At 38.6% G+C, this 21,352-nt stretch overlaps 1 protein-coding gene across 1 annotated transcript; it reads right to left on the bottom strand.

The window, feature by feature from the left end:
- Positions 1 to 556: 556 nt before the first annotated feature.
- On the bottom strand, positions 557 to 21,231 carry tgm2b (transglutaminase 2b). Its single transcript, XM_067458851.1, has 13 exons — positions 21,144 to 21,231; positions 16,160 to 16,339; positions 10,559 to 10,777; positions 10,316 to 10,434; positions 9,256 to 9,384; positions 8,768 to 8,948; positions 6,715 to 6,850; positions 6,526 to 6,629; positions 4,767 to 5,006; positions 4,411 to 4,689; positions 3,528 to 3,688; positions 3,311 to 3,447; positions 557 to 1,155 (listed from the first exon to the last, which is right to left on the bottom strand). Exons 1-13 carry the CDS (start codon positions 21,145 to 21,147, stop codon positions 1,005 to 1,007), a joined length of 2,040 nt encoding a protein of 679 aa, XP_067314952.1. The 5' UTR covers positions 21,148 to 21,231; the 3' UTR covers positions 557 to 1,004.
- Positions 21,232 to 21,352: the final 121 nt, after the last annotated feature.

Raw genomic sequence — 21,352 nt, 5'->3', positions numbered from 1 at the left:
TTTAATTTAGTTTTTTTTGTTTTGTTTTTAAATAGTTCACTCATCCATCTACTTCTTCTGAATGTACATTAATTCAATGATTAATTGTAATGGTGAGTTCATTTATTACCTGTTATGAAACATCAGTGAATGTGCCTAGAAAACAATGGGAATTATCATGAGGTTAGTCTGCAAGTAAATGTTTATATGCTTTAGCAACAGTGTTTGGGAAAGACTTCTTCTGATTTCCTCTTTTGGGGAATGAATTGTAATGTGCTGATGTAATCGTCTAGTGTTTGTGTTGATAACATCATCCTGGTCATTATTTGAAGTAGATCAAACAGGTTCAGGTCTTGTACAGTGATTAAACTGAAGAAAACTGTTAATAAGAATACAAAAGAATGCAGTAAAAAGTAAGGATCATATTTCAGTCATATAAGTGGACGGACTCAAAAGGCATCATCCAAAATGTTCCCTTTTGAGAGTCGATTTAGCTTCTTCTCTTGGAATTGTCAAGAATTCAAATTGAATTCTTCATCTCAGCCTTTTATATGAAACAAACTGAAAACACTCCATCCAAGATTATAGCATATTTTTTTAATGAAAAGGTTACAGCTGAATATAAAAATATATCTGAAGCAAAAGCATAAAAGATATATAATGTTTACTCTCTCATCTGAAAATCCCACACTACCATATCTTCTTTGCATTTTCATTCTTTTGTTTTGTTCTCTTATTAGGCCATAATATTCTCCACAATGCAATGTGGCTCCAAACACACATCCAGCAATGTGCATGCTCCAATGTCCGAAAAATAAAAAGACTGCATACTGTGTGCTTTGCTTAAAAACATGCGGTGCGTGTAGAGTATGCACTGCTAAGAAGCCAGAACCACTCTGTGAGGTCTTGGCTTTTCACATTTCTTAGAAAAATACAGTATATAAAAGATATTGTGATGCTCTCTAAATAATGATGAGAACATGGAAAATAGATGATATCACATTGCATTTTTCATCAGCGAAGACTCATTTTCCGATGATGACATTCCTGTATCCTCTAACGTGGCCCAGCTTGTCACTGTCAAAATCCACCACGAGTTTGCGCAGGCCGGACTGAGTGGGAGTGAAGTAGATTTTAACTTTGGCCTCCTGCCCAGGTTCGATGGTGGACTCCAGCCTGAGACGAATAAATATTTACACGTTACAAATATTACAGATTCAGCTCTTTTCATATTTCTGGTCTCAATAGTGTTTATTCAAATATATTCTATTAAACAGTATAAGCAGAGAGCTGTGTGTGGCGTATCCTCGCTGTGTTTAAAGGTTCAGTCGGTTCAACTCTGAGACCACTTTAAAAATCTGGGATTTTGGGGCGTTAACGAGTACGTTTAACAGAACAGCTGAGATGCAATGTGCTGATAATGGACTGATGGTAAATTATTCAATCACATGTTTAGTTGAGGCAAAGACTTTAATGCACATCATGAATTTATTAGTTAAATGTGTTTTCGGCATAGTTTATGCACATCTTCTTGCCAAATAAACATTTTCCATCGCAATCGAGCATATAAATGTATGGGTAGCACTTTATTTTACAGTCCTGTTCTGCATATACATACTACACTGTAAAAATAAAGTTTTACCTAAAACAAAGATAGAATATGTTTTATTTGAGAAAATAACTTCAGTCTTTCTACTTCCAAATGTCATGTTTAATTCAGTGTTACCCAACGTTTCCTTGTAATCATTTGTGAAATTTATTTCTAAATGAAAATTAATTTTACACCAATTGAGTATTACAACAAGTGGATAATTATTAGTTTTCTGAACCACCCATGTAGTTATCTTATATTATTGGTTTAGCACACTGTAAAGGACAGTGTTTGTGCATTTTGTGAACTGTCTTAGTGCTATCTTAAGCCGGGTGCACACTGTGCGATTTTGGCCACGATTTGGCCGTCTGGGACAAATTTAGCAAATCCTAAAAGATTCCTCTGATCCTAGGCTAAAATCTGACGTCTTTGGTCGTTAGTTTGACATTTTCACCGGCAGCCGATTAATGAGCGCTGCGATCAAATTTTACCTCAGACGAAATTCTGGCAGTGTCAGAAGATTTGGCACACAATCCTGCAGTGTGACTTCTCCTACGACGACAGTCAAATATCTCCGTTTTTCAAGACAAACTATGACCAAAACGAGAGCTAGAGATTTCTTTGTAGCCAGCATTTCAGTCCCGCGTGTAATGCAGCTCACTGTCACTGAACGCATCATTCATTGATGATATAAAACTCCGGGTGAGTTTTCTTGCGTGCGTCCGTTTTTAGCGCACCTTCACTATCGTGCAGTCTGACATTAAGGTCAACTGAGATCTTACAGTGTGACATGGCGATCATGTTCGTACAGTCTGACAAGGGACATTCGCAAAGGATTTTGAAAAATCGCACAGTGTGCAGGACCCATTAGTCAGTATCTTAGTGCTTCCATACAGCAAATTTTAGAGTGAGATCCCAAAATGTACATAAAATATGTAGATGGAAGCCCCAGACTTCTATATATCACACACAAACAATAATTTAAAGTACCCCTTTTATGGTATTTTAAAGGCTACTAATTTTGTTTGGGAGTCTCCTACAATAGTTTTAATTTTCTAATAATATTCATGGCAGCATCAGCTCTTTTATTTAACAGGGTCTGAAATGGTTCGTTCCAAGATTCACTTCTCTCTAAACCCCGCCTTTCCATAAGCTGCTCTGTTCTGATTGGTCTGACAGCCCAGTCAGTTGTGATTGGTTGACCGCTTACAGCATGTGTTGGAAACCAAAGCTCATTATCATATCTGAATCTCAGCTCTTGATACGCAGTGAATTGAACAGTAATGAGGCCGTTGGTTTTACCATATCAATCTCATCAGTGGATTTGCTTTGTCAGCAGAAAACAGCGTCTTCTCCACATGAACAACACGAACCAAACTCTTCCAGTCTCAGCGACAACTACAGTGTTTGAGGGCGGGGCAAAGTGGACGCTCTTTGCTGACAGCCAATAAAGAGCATAGATGGGCATTATGCAAATTAGGAAGTAAGACTGTAATTAGCGACGACTCTTTTCGGCTCAGAATCGCTTCTTTCTTTTGGGAGACAATAACTAAATTTTTCTGCACTTGATCTTTGATACTTTGCAGAGCTTTTATTTTCAGAAACAGCTTTATTACACACTACATGAAAGGCAATACCTGAACAAGCATAATAGGGGCACTTTGAGCTGATTACTAAAACTAATCAGTATGTATGAAGCTATCGCCTCTCACTTCTACTAAAGACGGTTTGTGTTCTTACTTCTCTGTGATGCTGCTGCCGCCTGTGAGGTTGGCGCCCTCTATGGTGAAGCAGCAGCCTTGTAAGGGTTCAGGCAGCGGGTTCTGTAAGGTGAGCTCTGCCGCCAGCTTACGGTTCTCTTTGGGTTCTCCCAGAATCTAGAACGACACATACGTCAACATGCATCTGATAGTCTGTGCACATCTGGTGTTGTCATGTCCACTTGTGATCGTCGTACCCTGATTTTGATATCGGGGTCGTCCAGGACGACGTCACGCATGGCCATGGTGGCTTCCCTGGTGCCGTAGTCGATCAGCAGAGCACCCAGACGGATGAGATTGTCCTCCGTTAGGTTATTACAGTATTTACTGTAGTTCAGCTTCAGAGGAACCTTCCTCTCTAGAACAAACACACAATATAGTGAAGACACAAAATAATCAAAGAATTATTCAAAAATATTAAATGGAAAGTCAGTATTAATTATGGTTAATATTATGATATACATATAATAATAATAAAAATAATAATAATAAATAAATTTAAGTAACTACTAATAATTAAACCATGTACACAATTTATTAAAAATAATATGTAAAAGTCAGTACTATCAATTCTGTTAAATATTACTTCAATATTTTATATAAATACACACACACACACACACACACACACACACACCTATATATATATATATATATATATATATATATATATATTTTATATATATATATATATATATATATATAAAACTGTAACCAAAAATGATTGTTTTTATTAACAATAAAACAAAAAATATAGAATTAATTGAATATTGGATAACTATCTATATCTATTTAAAATAACCTTTTATTTAAAAAATAGCCATTCCCTCTGTTCTACAAAAGCCATAAACCACACTAAGCCATGCATTACAATGACTTTACTAATACTTTGTGCATGTATATGCTAATACTTTGTGCCAATGCATTGCTAGCAGGCATTATATACACACTCAAAGCAACCTCTGTACTTAATTGGGGCAAGTGTTTATCAAATGTCTGTGCACAAAATTGCTTAGGCTTGTTTGTATGCATTTGTCTTTGCATTCTGAATCACACATACAATCCATTCAGGCCGCCCACCTCCTCCCGGTGCCAGTTCCACATTGAGCAGGTCTTTAAAGCCGCACTCTCGGCCGACAACTCCGTTATAAGACACGGCGCGGGACGCAAACACCAGACGGCACTTCTTATCCTCCTCTGTGTTATTCGTCACTATTGCGAACACGTCGAAGTCACAGCCCTTCCTGATCCCGGTCGACAGCTTAATGGTGATGTGTAGCCCGCTGTTTGCCGGCTTCTGCTGCTGCAACTTGTTCTGGTGGTTTGCCTTCTCAAAAACCTGCCTCTCCTCCACAGAACCTGGAAGTGGTCATCGTAAAATAAACCTCCATACTGAGCTGTATTGAACGGAAGTGCACTTGTATGTTTATTCCTACCTTCAGGATATTTGTACAGGTGTGTGATGTCTTCTCTCTCATCTCGGCCTACGCTCTTGGTGCTGATCTTTTGTCCCACTTTTTGTTCACTCACGATTTTTCTTGTGCTCCCATCTTTATACTTCAGGTAGTACACTAAGTCTGCGTTAACCTCCGCAAACACAAACGGTGCATCATATTTTAGGGTGAGCTCTCCTTCTTTTATGGCCCGCACAGGAACCGGCCCGCAGCAGAACACGCCTGTGAGGAAACAGAGTTGTCTTTATTTTTTGTTAAATCTGTTCAAATTCAAATCTGATTTGTATCTCTTTTCAAATCTAGGGTTAAAATATCTATCCATCCATCTAGACCCTAAGTTTTATCGATTTATTGTTAAGTTTTATCGATTTATCAGTACATTTTATTGATTTATCCACTGACATATTTTGTCTTGTTTTAAGCATAAAAACACTAAATGTTTAATAAAATTCAAATATTTTAACAAACAAGACATATCCTTAAGTCATTCTGCTTCTCAAAGTAAATGTATATTGATTTAAAGGGGTGATGAATTGAGAAATCATCTTTCCCTTGAGCTTTTGATATATTAAAGGTCATGGTAATATAAGATTATCCTGTAAGTGTCAGAGCTGAAAAATTCATTGTTAGTCAAAGAAAAGCTTTAATAGACACCAGGCTCAGTAAACGAGGCTCTCAAATCAATGACGTATTAGAAGGGGGAAACACTGCCGCTACAGATAAATGTGTAAGCCTGCTTCTGAAGATTTGCCCAGCGACTCGAGGAGCTAAACGAGCAATAAACACACCGAAAATAGCAAGATAATCATTTCTAAACAAAACAGGGTGACATATGTCAGGATTTGCAGACATATTTAGATTAAAACACAATGCTGTGCCTTCTAATATTGTACACACTTATGTGAGCATGTTTTTTTATATGCGATTGTTACAGATTGTACTGATTATGTGTACGTGACGTGTCTAACAGAGCATGCAGCGCGCTGTCACAGGCTGGGGAATCCCTTATTTGTTGGTTCATTGAGATTCGAGATCAGACTCCCGGGGCTCCCAAAGCCCAACGTCCCGGGGCTATCTTATGTGTTTTCCAGACAGGCTACCAAAATAATTCCGTTGGCAGGCCGGTGAATCTCAAATAGTGAAATAACACCGTTGTGTTTGAAAAGTGTGCGCGCGTGTGTGTGGTTCGCACTTATATCCACGGATCGGGCAGGCCAAGTAATAAAAAAATTAAATAAATCACGGGTGGATGAGAGATAAATCATTGTGTTTGTTTGATGAATACGTTTTGAGACTGAGCCCCGTCAGAGAATTATTATGGCCGCTTTCAAAACAATCCCTCCCTCACGCAAACTGACAGGAGAAGCTCATTAAAATTGAAATCTTATCCAATCCTAGCCGTGGGCGTTTACTTCCAAGTCTCCAGTGTGTCATGCCCATCAAAACCCAGCGTTCAGGAGAGAGCCTCAAAACCAGTGTAGAAAATAGCCTATTACTTATTAGTTATGATGTTTTTTAATGTAAAAACCATGTGAACGTCATTAGTTCTCAGTTGTACCTCAGACAACAGTATAAAAAATTGACACCTTTAAAACCATGACACCTTTAAAAATGTATAGATATATATTTATATAGGAAAACAAGACAAAAATTTGTGGTGCAGAATGTTTATTTTTGGTGACCTATCCCTTTAAGTTTGAAGATTTCTTGTATGACAGGAAGAAGAGAGCCATCTACACACCTTCACTTTTCTCCTGTGGCGTCGGGTCACTCGCCTGCCAGCCGTCAAAACCCGGAGCGAGGTCGGGTCGGGTCATCCAACACTCAACCCAGCAGTGGTAATTCCTTCAGCAGAAAAACATTATACAATCACATATTGATTTTATAAATAGTTATATAAAAGTGTTTTAAAAGAATTCATTCTTCATACCAAATCATATCTCTGGTGCTGCGGTCCGTTTCACCTTTCTCGTTGACGAAACGCTCGATCACAAGGTTGCTGTTGGTATCATGGGCGGAATAGTAGTTTGTTACCACCCTGCATGGGATTCCTAGAGCGCGAGACACTGAGGACGAACACAAAAACCTGCGTCATCTGTCTGCATTTCTCTGTTCCTCAGTTCTCTTGTTTTTTTCAGTATAATGCACAGGATCTCAACTGGTTTTCCTTTAGACATTGACCGGATGTGTAATGCTGAACCAAAACTATTTGTCATACAAAAGTATTGAAATGAAATGAATGAAACAAAATAATGAATGGCATAGGCCAAATAAGATGCAAAAGGTATGTATCCTTGTTACTGTGTAATTACACATTTACTGAGTAATAGTAATTAACTACATGTACTTACTATAGGGTTAGGATAAGGTTTAGTTGTATTTATAGTATTTACTATAGAAACTATATGTAACATGTAAAAAGGCCACTGTAAAATAAAGTGCATGTTACCATTATTAACATGCCAGAATAGGAACATTTACACTTTTGTATATATATAATATCTTTAAGTATATTACCAAATTACAGATTAAATGTATCCATACAATTTTGCCCCTCCACTTTGGAGGTTAAGATACAAAATATTGCCAAAAGTTTTGGGATGCTTGCCTTTACATGCACATGAACTTTAAAGACTTAATCCATATAGTTTAATATGGAGTTGGTCCACCCTTTGCAGCTATTACAGCTTTAACTCTTCTGGGAAGGCTTTCCACAAGGTTAAGGAGTGTGTTTATGGGAATTTTTGACCATTCTTCTAGAAGCCAATTGTTGGGCCAGGCACTGATGTTGGATAAGAAGGCCTGGACCCAGTCTCCGCTCTAATTAATCTCAAAGGTGTTTTATCGGGTTGAGGTCAGGACTCTCTGCAGGTCAGTCAAGTTCCTCCACACCAAACTCGCTCAGCCATGTCTTTATGGACCGACACTTTGTGCATTAGTGTGCAATCATGTTGGAACAGGAAGGGGCCATCCCCAAACTGTTCCCACAAAGTTGGGAGCATGAAATTGCCCAAAATCTCTTGGTATGCTGAAGCATGCTTGGCATGCTTTACACCATTTGATCCGATGCTTTTCATTGCACTTGGTCATGTAAGGCTTGGCTGCAGCTGCTCAGCCATGGAAACCCATTCCATGAAGCTCTCCACACACTGTTCTTGAGTTAATCTGAAAGCCACACAAAGTTTGGCGGTCTGTAGCTATTGAGCTATTGACAGAAAGTTGGCGACTTCTGCGCACTGTGCCACAGTATGCGCTGATCCCACACTGATTTTAAGTGGTCTACCACTTCGTGGCTAAGTTCAGCGGGGAACATTTAGTAGTGAGGAAATTTCACAAATGGACTTATTGCACAGTTGGCAACCTATCACAGTACCACGCTTGAGTTCGCTGAGCTCCTGAGAGCGGCTCATTCTTTCACAAATGTTTGTAGAAGCGTCTCCATGCCTGGTGCTTGATTTTACACACCTGTGGCCATGGATGTGATTGGAACACCTGAATTCAATGATTTGGAGGCGTGTCCAAATACTTTTGGCAATTTAGTTTTGGCAAAGTTTCTTGGAACGCAACGTTTCTCAGGGGAACGTGAACATTTTGAAGCATTTTGCATTCTCCTGAGAAACTTGGCATTCGCTCCCAAAATGTTTTTTGTTTCTCTGAGAAACTTTTGTGTTCTTTGTTAACGCAAGTTTCTTGGAATCAAAAGTTTCTCGGGGGAACAAACATTTTGCAAACAGGTTTTTTCTCCCATCTCAAATTTTTATCTTCACCATTTGACCAATTCGAGGAAGTGCACATTCAGATAATCTACTCAGTCAGAGCGAGAAGAGGCTTAAATACGCATATGTTGTACTATATCTGATTATATGTAACTTGCTAAGTCCCTTTAGGAGATCAGCAGGTCACAGTAGTAGGTAACCAGTTTTTTTCCAAATGCGACCCCCTCATTGAGAAGCACTACATTATCTGATAGGTTTAGGTTATACCTGTACAGGCGACTGCTGCAAAGACCCAGCACTGTCCATACTTCACTCCCATACAGGAAGTGCTGTACCACGTCCTCAGGATCTGAACGCTTCCCCTCCAGGACATAGGGCTCACGCCACCATCAAACGTGTCTTTCCAGCAGCCCTCCAGGACGCCATCATCCCTGTCATTGCTGTTAATCTGAGCAGGAAAAAATCATCCTAAATCCTTCCACTGTCTTGAAACTTAAAGGAAATCAATGAATGAGTAAATAGTTCCTTTATCACAGAAAAACATTTATAATTTTGTTTCAGAAAGTAGTGAACTGCATACCTAGATATCAAATTATCTAAACATTAATGATATAATTATGCTGCATTATAAAATATATTGTTTTGGCCAAATTCTAAAGCAGCAAATATTAACTCTAATATGCAGATTTGCTGATCAAGAAACATTTTAATGTTTTTTTTTTAATGTTTTCCTTTTTCGTGTGATGTGTACGGACCATAGCACTGAGCACTCGTGTGACATAAATGACGTTTCTGCGTCCAGAACAGTCCTTCCCAGGATTCCTTTTGTGTTTAGGGTTCATGTCAAGGATTCTTAAACAAGTGTCCAGTATGCCCTCCTCAAACTACAGGACAAAACACAACAGAGACACAGTTACAACATGTGCAAACAATACACTCTTGCACACTTTGCTTCACTAAAACAGTTCCTAAAATGCCTGTAGGAAAGAATGATCTGAGATCCAGCAAGTAATTAGATGAAATGGAGGGCACAATCTGAAAATCCTGCTTCTCAGATGTTTTGCCTGAGGAAAAGACCGCTGTAATCACACATGGGTCTTCGCTAGATTTCAACAGTGTGTCAGACTTCTGCATTCAAAAACCAGAGATCTCAACATCTCAACATGAACATTGCCCAACGTTTTTCAGTGGAAGAGCAGATGAAAGATTAAACTTACTTTATTTCAGTTGCCAAGAGACAAATTCAAATTTTCATTTAGTTTAAGTAGTAAAATTACTAAAACTGAAATAAATATTCAATAAATAAAAAAACTAATACAAATAAAACACTGAAGAAAACTTTATATCTTCATTTTAATTTATTTAATGAAAACAACTAATTAAAAATATTATGACAGAATAAATAATATAAGCAGAATGACTTTAGTCACTAAAATGACTAAAACTGAAATAACAATTATATACAAATATATATTTTTAAAACAGAAAACTTGAACTAAAATGTATAAAGAAAATAAAGCAAAAACTATTTCAAAATAATAAATATGACAGTATAAAAATAATAATCATAGCTAATTTTAGAAGTGCTAAAATTACTAAAAATGAAATAAAAATTATATAAATAGACATTGACGGAATATTGTTTATGAAATTTTTTATATATATATATATATATATATATATATATATATATATACTGTATATATAATGACAGTGTAGAAGTAATACTAAAATGATTTCTTGTATTTCTTTACACATGTGAAATGTTTCTCAGATCATGAGATTATAAACCCGTGTAATTGTTGATGTTGGTACCTGTCCAAAGTCCCAGGCTAACGGGATGGGGTATTCGGCATCGCCCCTGAAGATGATGCCATCCTGGGCCAAAACATACTCCGCCAGTTTCTCCTCGCTGTCCATGTACACCACATCTCCTGTGAGTCAGATTATGGGTTGAGTATGCAGAGATCTTATTCATCAGTTAATTTAAGGAACATGATATGTGTGTATAACCTTAAGACGTGTGTGGAACACCCAAACGCATCTGTTTTCACTTACTCGGACACCAGGGATTGAACAGCAGGATGAACTCAAACTGGATGCGCCCATCTAGAGTCAGGACGTAGCGGCCGATGGGAGCGTCAGGCGCGGGGCAGATAGAAAGACAGACGGTGTCAGCTGGCGGACTGGTCACTGCGGCGCTCCAACGCGAGCTGTCGATCTCATCACTGAGGCCGAAGACGGCCCTGGTGCCGTACTGCTCCACGGGCTGAGGGCCTATTAAACCATCACAACCACATTTGTTACTGACCAATCCTACCGTAGAAACGAATGCCATTTTCTGAGACAAACGTTTGCTCTTTTCTTTTTGATCTGAACTAAATCAACACTGAACCTAAAATTCTTAGTCTTAAATTGCTTTACAGCAGAATTAAATTCTGTTTGCATCATTGATCATTATTTTCCTGTTTATCACACTAAAGCTTCAGTAAAAATCTTCAAAAAACTGAAAGATTTGGCAAAAGTTATAGTGACCCCTAATATTTTCTCACACACCAGGGGCACGTTCAAGGTCAATCCGGGGCCCGGTTTGCTATGGTTTCCGGGTTGAACGGTATGCAACTGGGTTTGAGATACGTTTTCTCTTGTTTGGTGGATGTCTAAAATTTCAGCTAAAATGTCAGCAGCCATGCAGTATTAAATAGACCGCTCGCACAATGGATCCAAGTAAAGTCATTATCAAATGTGTCCGCTACAGCTCAGTATACGCAACAGTTGAAGATATTAGAAGACGTGTTTGTCTTTTCATCCTGAAATGCGAGGCAAATGTTGAATCACAATAATGTTCTGAGAATATTATTGTTCTCTTTTATTCATGGATGGCAAGTGCAGTGACTGTAACATCGAGTGTATTTTGCAGTATTACACACACACACACACACACACACACACACACACACACACACACACACATATATACCGATTTCATCAGGCTCTGAAAATTCTTCAAACTGAACACAAAGAATTTCCTTCTCAGCTGCCATAGTTGCAACTCTTTCATCATCAGAACAGGGCATTCAACGCACCACCGCTGAACACAGCCCAGACTTCACACTACATCACTATCCATTTTTTCTTAAAAAATAGTGTATTACAAAAAAACGTATTTTTACTGCTTATTTGTCAACTTCCCATTTCACAATTGCAGCAAGCTCAGTGGAAGAAAATCATCAGAACAATCTAGCTGATGGCGAATCTAAGCTAACAAAAATATGTTCTATGAACGTTTTGCTAATGTTCTTATTACATTATGAAATTTTTTGCTTGTACAAACATTAAGGAAACATTTCATTCTTTTAAACATTATGGGAATATTACATTTAATGTTCTTTGAATGTTCTGAAACTAGTAATAACATTTAAAATTAGCTAAATGTCCAACTGAAACATAAAAAAAAAACTTCCATGAATGATGTATAAATAATGGTTCTGTCAGGATCACTTAGCAAGTGATCAGTTATCATAGTTTGGATTAACTTGGGAATTTAGTCTCAATCAGGGGGAATAAGAATGCCAAATCCTCACTGACAAGAGGAGGAGCTGGGGATGGAGGAGAGTAATTCGCTCTGGAGAAATGCGATAGCAGCTGATAATACTGAAGGAGCTTATATATGCATAATGTGACGGTTAGATGTGATCAGCTGATGTGACTAATGTGACCAGTTAGAACTATTTCTGTGCTAATAACATTTAGAGAACATTATTACTGACCAGCCAGATAACTTTAAACAAACATTCTATTACGTTACTGGAAGAACATTTGAGAGACCCTTGCCAGAACGTTAGGGAAGATCTGGGATCTTAAAAGAATCCTCTGAAAAATGCATCTGCTATAATGTAGCGTGGTTTAAATGTTGCTTTGCTGCAGTTCAAACTTTCCTCATTCGTCGTGAAGGAGTCTATAGGAATGTATTGTTTCATCTGAGCTTATTAGGCTTCTCATGGTGTCACAAAGTTCACATTGTTCTAAACTTAAAGAGATTTCTCCATATCCACACCAAAATTCCCCTTTCTTTTATTCATAAACAGCAGTCAGATTGTTCTACAGCTGCGGCCTCAGTCTCTGATCCTCAAGTCTCATTGAGTGTTTGACCCTGCGTTTAAAGGGCACACACTGGAATTCCATGTGCTCAGATTTGGAAGTATTCCATAAAAACCCTCTTCGGTCCACATTTCCTGTAAGTACAACCGCATAACTCAAACAAAAGTATCAGCCAATATGCAGATCTTTCTTGGAAAAGAATTAGGGGACTTTTAGTTTGTCTGGGTGTAAGAAAACAATGCCTGTCTGAGGCAGTAGTCACAAAACATCTTAAGGCTAAAAGTAGCTCCAAACTTGCTGATTTAGGAAAAAAATAATGGCCGTGTCAGTCCTAATTTTAGGACTCCTACATTTTTGCTCTAAGATTACTTCACAAAGCATTTTAGCACTAAAACTAGCTCCTAAATCCGTCAAGAGGACTCCTGAGTAACTAAGACCAAATCACAAACAATCCTAATGGCTGTAACTTGCCGCAATCCGCCCACAGACACTACACAACATTGAGGCAATAGTGATAATTAATGGTTCTTTAAAGCTACACTGTGCGATATTTTCCCCCATCTAGCGGGGAAAAGGTATATAACAATCCAGTGAATATTATTTTCTGTTCCTCTCAATTCCGATTTCATTTTAACTCCTACGGTGGCCGATTTTGTCCAAGATTAGCATGGCTTCAAGTTCGAACTCGTCCATTACACTCATCAAGTGTTAAAACGGGAAAGGCGAAGGTTGAATTTACGGGTATGTCCCTCTTTGGCTAATGTACTTTCAAGATGGAGGAGCAACATGGTGACCAGCATTTGAACCCCTCACCCGTATGTATTTTCAATGGCATATTATAAACTTAAGAGAATACTTTATTACTTGAAAGAAGTAAATATACATTAATGAGCACTTATATTTTTGAAAGAACTAAGTGTTTTTAGCTAAGAATAAACTAAAAAAGTTAAACAGTGTAGCTTTAATATAAAAATAGATAGACGTAGTTTATACAAATATTTGCAATTATGCAATCTCTCGAGATGAAGACATGTTAAAGTCTGACAATTAGCTGAACATATACAAGATTAATTAGTTCACGTCCTAAATTAATACACTTAGCCTGCTTTTTAAAACCTTTATTTAAGTATGGCAACATTTTAATTTTAAAATCTTTCTTTAAATATGGCAACATTCTTATTTGAATATAGCAACATAAAACCTCGTTTTAACAAAATATTTCTATAATTAAATCACTGACAGAGAACCCTCCCCAATCAGCCAATCACTGTGGTCATAGTTAGCAAACATGATGACATCATCCATAGAAACGAGGTCAACCCCGCCCTTACTCTTAGCTTATGACTTCTCTCTACTCCTTAGTAAAAGTTAGATAGTAGATTTTAAGAGAAAACTTGTAACTAAGAACTTTTAGGAGAACTATGCCATTTAGGAGAACTCTTAGTGGTAAGATGAAATGTTTTGTGAATATACAGCCCCAGATGTCTTCTTTAAAGTCACCAAGAAATCATAATCAAGCCCCGCCCTCTTAGCAGAATATATACTTCACACCCGGGAAAGAAAAGACCATCACAACTTCCATTTCATGCCCACTTTAATTTAACATCAATCTTTTTTTTTCTTTTTCAAACCAGTCACAACTGTTACAAGTGACATGCAATGGTGCATTCTGATTGATTTCTGCAGCATCATTATGGGTAGCCCCACCCACTATAAAATCTTACACCGTACATTAAACATATTGGGCCCTATTTTAACAATCTGAGTGCTTGGTCTGAAGCGCATGGCGACAGCAAAACAGTCTGCGTGGCAGGCACATGGTCCAAACGTCGTTTTCAGTTCTTCAAAATAGCAACGTGCCAACAATACGCCTGAACACACCTTGTTTTCAATGAATGAATGAATGAGGCATTTATATAGCACTTTCATATGTACTACTGTACACCCAAAGAGCTTTACACTTACGACAGGGGTCTCTCGTCAACCACCACCAGTGTGCAGCATCCACTTGCAGGCGCCAGTGCGCTCACCACACACCAGATGATGGATGAGGATTCTTAGGAGGCCATGATTGGTAAGGGCCAATCGAGGGAATTTGGCCAGGACACCGGGGTTACACCCCTACTCTTTTACGAGAAGTGCCATGGGATTTTTATTGACCACAGAGAGTCAGGGCCTCAGTTTAACGTCTCAACCGAAGGACGGTGCTCTTTGACAGTACAGTGTCCCCATCACTATACTGGAGCATTAGGGCCCACACAGACCACAGGGTGAGCGCCCCCTGCTGGCCTCACTAACACCTCCACCAGCAGCTACCTAGTTTTCCCAATTGGTCTCCCATCCAGGTACTGAGCAGGCTCAACCCTGCTTAGCTTCAGTGGGAAACCAGTCTTGGGCTACAGGGTGATATGGCCGCTGGCTTTTCAGACCAATGGGTGAACAGATGAGATCGAGTGAATTTGCTATTTAAACAACGTGGGGCTGAAAAATGATATCTGAGCTGGACTAAAACTATCAAAAAAGCACTTGCGTCATGGCCTGCGTATTGTGCAGGTCTATGATAGGGCCCAGAGTCTGTTGATTGACTGACGGACACACAAATTGCTTGTCATGGTCACACCTGGTTTTGGAGTTGTCATTGCATGCAAAAGACAGGTTTGTGCTTATTAAACATATAAAATAGATTTATAGTATATACATTGGCTTGTGCAAATAAGAAAGACGAGGAGAGACAGTGAGCCTTTTTTCTGAATATTCATCTAAACATATAGCTTTGTATATGAAACTAATGATAACTTCTAAGAAATGTACATGGGCGATGTACAACGGAATCTCGTCACAGATTCCGTTAAACGAGCCAGATGATCTTGTTTTCGTAACATTAGTCTTATCTAAGTCTGAGCAGAGCTTTTCCTGTCTGTATTCCAGCGGTTACACACTGCTGCCTCCCTTTGTGTTTAGTAATGTCTATGTTATCTCTAGTTCCAGCATCTCCTCTCTCAGCTCTTGGTGCTAACCTTCATCCTCAACAGCAACTTCTTGATCTCTTTAATAAAGAATGAACTTGATCTCTTTGGGAAGTAAAACAGTTGAACAATTGCTTCTGAAATTTCCTACATACTATTATAAAGGGATGTGGAGATAGAGAAGAATGGGTCATTATGACAAAGAACTTTGGAAAAAGTGGTCTCTTTTTCATATTGCTACCACAGCCATTTAAAAAAGCAGTGAGCCTGAGTGTTAAAGTGAGTTTCAGAAATTCCTACTACTGACAAAAAGCTTTAGCTGGCCAAACGCGGAGCTGGTCAGTCACTACTCTGGTCAGGCTGCATGGGCTGGTCTGTTTTGATGGTTTTTAAGGTGTTTTGAGCACTTGTCAGGCAGTCATGCTTGCTGACTTGCTAATCCAGCTAAGATGGGAAAACCAACGTAGGCTAGTTTAGGAAGGATTTAAGGCAGACTTAAAAATTTCCAAAGACATGTCAACAAACCTGATGTCAAAAATACACTCAGAATTCCTCAGTAAACACATGCTCCTGTGCAGTTCCGCTGCATTACCTGTCTCTGCAGTGATGTGCAGCTGACTGGATCCAGGCTGATAAGAGCCAGAGTTCAGATACAGGTTAATAATGAAGGCCTGTCCTCGCCGTACGATCAGCCGATCCGTGCCATTCAACTCCGTATGGTGGTCTGTGTTATTGAACTTACACGCCAGATCCCAAGTGCCGATGTCCAGAGCTGAAAGAAAAGAGGATGAAGATCTTCACTGCTCTACCTGCATGAACATGACCACGCACATCGTATACAAATCCCTGACTTTATCGATGATGAAACGATCATTATACAAGTTTAGAATAATATTCCAACATTGATAGGTAACTATGCAGGACAAATGAGTACTACTACACTTTATAGCTACTATAACTTACATGGAAACAAGCTTAACTAATCAGTACGTAATATCAAATCTTGGACTGAGGTCATTTTTTATTAGGTAAATTAATGATTACTGAATGAGTCTGGCTTCATTAAGAACTATCAACTATAAAAAATTATACAGAAATCAGGCATCTGCGTTAGTTCAGGCAGGCCACGTAGTCAAGCTCGGCTATCAGCTGATTGGAAAAATTCCAACCCCGCCCATATCAGCCGATCCAATGCCCATGCACTCAATTGGCAACTCTCAAACAGGACGTCTTCTTAAGTGTAGCTTTAGTTCAGTCTGCTTGCTTGCTGCTTCCATTGCATGCTGCTCTCTAACCCCCCTCCTCCCCAGCTCCCCCTTAACTGTGTTTAACTTAATCAATGTCAATTGTGTCATTGATGCATGCTCTCTTCTAAATGGGGAATTTACGATGCCTTCCTAGTTTGTAAATATGGAAGTTTGTCCCCGGAAGCTGCTGTTCCCTGTCTTGGCTTTTCATGGAGCTCATTAAAAGGATGGGGAATTTAGATCAGAGCCATACTGCCACATGTAAATTTATCCAAAATATGCAATAAAAAGTGAACTAAAAGTTTGTCTATGGTGTTTTTGACTCAAGTGCATCTGTCTGAGTTACCAATTAGTAAGTAATCACAATCAGTAATAATCAATCATCTTTTTTTACTCTCAATATAGTCATAAATGGCATCACTAATCAGTAAAGTGTTAATCACTCTGCAGGAAATGATCTGGACCATTACTTTAAAGTGAAAAACGCCAGATCACATCTCAGACACATTATTGTTGTGATTCATTTGGTAATTCTTTATAATTTGCCATAGTTAGCCAAACTCATTCAGTAATTAATGATTAACTAATAAGGAACTATCTCGGTCCTAAATTTGATATTACTTACTGATTAGTTATAGCCTAGAAATCTAGACGCACCCTAGCTGCACCAAATCTAATCTGCCCGTGAGTGTCGTCTAGCAAATCTCAATACACTTCTGAGCTGTAAACGGCAAACTCTTGCCGGGCCAATCACATTGTGTATAGAGTCGGTGGGCGGGGCCATAATGACGACGGCCGAGTTGCGTTTGCGTGCTTCTAGTAAACACAGAAACTGGCGAACGGCAGCGGTCTTTCGAATCAGCTCTGACCGCGACTCTGGAAGACTTGGAGTTAAGCTTTTCTCTGAGAAAAGAACAAAGAACGGCACTGAAGTCATTCTTAAGAAGGGAAGATGTGTTCGTAGTTTAGCCGACCGGATACGGTGAATGTTTAATCAGTCAGCGAGCTCTGTTTCACCTTCGTTGCTCTGGTTGGTGTAGCGCTATCCTATCGCGTGCAGAGGGAGTTTAAAAGACAACCGTTTATCCGCCCCTCGGATTGAGCTGTCAATGGTGAGTTTCCAGACCAAACATCTTGATGTGGGTCAGGCTTGTCAGGCTAGATTAGTTAAGCTTGTTTCAAAGTAAATATAGTAGTAGCTATAAAGTGTTAATGTAGTGGTGCTCATTTGTCCTGCATTAGGCCTACTTCCTACATAGTTACCTAATGATGGAACATCATTCCAAATGTTAGTGTTTATACAATGTCTAAAATGAATAAAATCTTGTAATTGTTGCTCTGTACACACACTACACACTGTGAATTCTGTAACGTTTTTTTTTTCATGGGTGCTTAGGTGTGTATACATGTATTATATCACACATATTATATATATGATATTTATATGATACATATTATTGTATATGTATCATATAAAATAATTATATGACTCCTTATATTTGGTTATTTGGTGTCATTTTGGAGTCTCCGATGATACTTGAAGCTTGCCCAAAATAGTTTTCTGATTGTTTACTTTGCTGGATATAGAAAATGATGACAAAATAAATGGGTGTATGCTTAATTTTATGCTTAAAGTAGTGTGTGATTAATATATATTAGCACTCCAATTATGCATGATGACACTCCAAGGTTCTTCTAAGAATACAAACCTTGTCGCCTTGTTTCTGCTAAATCTGTCGTTACCAGATTTAGAGCAAACTGCTTGATCTGCTGACCATCATTTATAAGCATGCTATTCAAATGACCTCTGTGCTCTGTTTACTTCAGTATATTTACTTGAGGAAGGGTAAAACACACTGGGAGAAAGGGAATTTCACTTACTTTCCCTGCTGTGCTTTGAATAAAAGTCACAATTAGCATGTCAGTTGTAAGCAAACTATTAAAAAAGCACACGATCAAGCCATGATTCAGTCGATCAGTAAAACAATGCGATTGTACAGTGTTCTCCAGCGAAGTTTATGCACAATGCACAGGTCGAGGAGCACATGACGTGCTGGATCTGATCTGCGTGTTCCAGGTCTGTTGGGACTGAGCTGCACAAATGTTTCTAGGAGCATCTGGTAAAGAATGCACAGCTCATGTGAAGCATGTGGTTTATGTTTAACAGATGCCGTCTTCAAGGACTCTTGACTGAGACATGTCTGAACTGATTGACCTTTGACACTGCCTCTAGGTTCCAATCACCTCAATGAATCATTCCCCGTTTCATCCTTTCATTGAGCCTTTTTACATTTGAATTTGACGAAATTGTATTTATATTTAATACATTACATTTTGTATAAAAATGTCTCAACCGATGTCTAGCCTTCTCTTGATATTCAGGTCTTGTTAAGATAAACTAACATCTTATGTCTCTAGATCTTTGGTTTCAGGATGCCCTTCATTTGTGCCCTTAAGTGTTATGGGTGATACAAAAAATATGCATTTATGTATGTATATAATAATGAGATGGAATTTCTGCAATTACATCATTATAACACATCATCTACAATATTGTGATTGGTCTTACGTGATATCAATGGAAAGTTTGGTTAGTCTTTGTGTATCTGAAAGGATAGCGATAAAGGTGAAGGTTCATCCAGCAAATAGAGACTCATAGGAATGCGGATCAAGTTTCTCTCTTTAGTATGTTGTATACGAACCCTGCGGTGAGAAAATTAGTCTCAGACCAGACAGAAAGTGTGTGTTTGCCTGTTTAATGGGGTATGTGCGCAGTGGGGTGTTTTCTGTTTTCTCTCTGTCGTAATCTTTACCACAGCTTTAATGCTGATCTAAAGAGATGCCGTCTCCATCCGTGTGTGTGTGTGTGTGTGTGTGTGTGTGTGTGTGTGCGTGTGTGTGTGTGTGTGTGTGTGTGAGCCTGTTTATATGGTTTATGAGGACACAAATTTGTATAACTACATAGGTATTACACTGGTATTACCCTATAAATGTGGTTTATGAGGACATATCAAATGTCCTCATAATTCAAATGGCCTTAAAAACATACTAAATTATGTTTTTTTTGAAAAGGCAAAAATGCAGAATGTTTCCTGTGATGGGTAGGTTTAGGGGCAGGGGCAGTGTAAGGGGATAGAAAATACGGTTTGTACAGTATAAAAACCATTATGCCTATGGAGAGTCCCTGTAAACCACATAGACCAACGTGTGTGTGTGTGTGTGTGTGTGTGTGTGTGTGTGTGTGTGTGTGTGTGTGTGTGTGTGTGTGTGTGTGTGTGTGTGTGTGTGTGTGTGTGTGTGTGTGTGTGTCATCGCTCGCTGGCTTACACACCTCTGTTTAGCTTTCAGACTGACTGAATCTGGTGTATTTAGACCAAACTGCACATTTCAATGAACAAGCAACCGGATGAATAAAATGGAATAACAAACAAGTGAAGGCAGATTTTATAAGTAGGTGAGAGAAATAATAAGTATTTGACTCTCCTCCCTCATGCAATTCTTTGCTTTAATTTTCCATTTATGGTTCGGTCACTGGTGTACTATTTTAATCAGTAGGCTATAACCCTTAGTAAATATTTTCAGTGGAACACATGGTAAACAGCTGCCTGCGGGTCAAAAGACATAATGTTTGCATCTCCTACAGAACCCCATTGACTGAGACACACGCAGCAAAGTTAACATACAACAGTGGAAACCACAGTACACGGGAAAACCATGACACACTACATAAACCTGACACTCATTACATGCCATATAAAGACACCAAACTGTAAAACTATTTACACTATTCACTCAGAGCACAGACCTACACTCAGACCTACACATTCCCCTACACTTTCTCAGATTCTTTAGGGGTGGAGATGAAGAACTAGTCAGTAAAACTGCTAAATTTAACATCCACGACCAATATGGTATAAAAAGACTGAATAAATACAGGAGTTGCTGTACACAAACAGCATGTGCATCTCATCTGATTGACCCATCACAGACACAAAACGAATGAATGAAATTACAATAATCAATAGACACTACATGCACTGAAATAATCAGGAGACCTAACATCAAATTAACTGGCTTTATTCAAATATATTATTTAATATGATTTAAGGTTTTTGCATTAGCCTAATTTGCACTTTAAAAGTTTCAAAGATCAGACAGGTAGAGATAAACTCATATGGCAACTGCCGAACAAGTTTACTTTTTTATTATTCAAAACAGATTAATTATAGGCTCGATGAATATTTGAAAAATTCAAACAAATATTACAAGTCTCCATTATAGCATCTTAACGTTTAAAAAAAAATCATAAATAGAGTGAAACTCACTTACCCATGTTAATACTGTAATGTTGCGGTGATCCAGGGGTGTGTGTGTGTGTTCAGTCAGTGCGCGCGGTCTCTCACTCACGCGCGTCTTTATTGTCCGGTGCGACGCGTCAGAGTGTCACGCCCACGGGCATGTAAAGAGCTCGCGGACACTACAGCTCACGCCTTCTGTAGCTACTAACCTCAATATTTTATCGTTTTTAAGTTATAATA

This window comes from Pseudorasbora parva, chromosome 12, assembly GCF_024679245.1.
Source record: "Pseudorasbora parva isolate DD20220531a chromosome 12, ASM2467924v1, whole genome shotgun sequence".
Taxonomy (NCBI): Eukaryota; Metazoa; Chordata; class Actinopteri; order Cypriniformes; family Gobionidae; genus Pseudorasbora; species Pseudorasbora parva.
Note: the sequence above shows the minus strand (reverse complement) of the source record. Positions and strands in the feature narration are given on the sequence as shown.

What these genes read in the sequence shown, in the direction of transcription:
- tgm2b (XM_067458851.1), bottom strand. An exon ending in GCACATCACTGCAGAGACAG is followed by an intron (nt 10,778 to 16,159) that starts GTAATGCAGCGG and finishes ATGGTTTAATAG; the next exon opens with GCCCTCAGCCCGTGGAGCAG. An exon ending in CACGAGTGCTCAGTGCTATG is followed by an intron (nt 8,949 to 9,255) that starts GTCCGTACACAT and finishes TTTCCTGCTCAG; the next exon opens with ATTAACAGCAATGACAGGGA.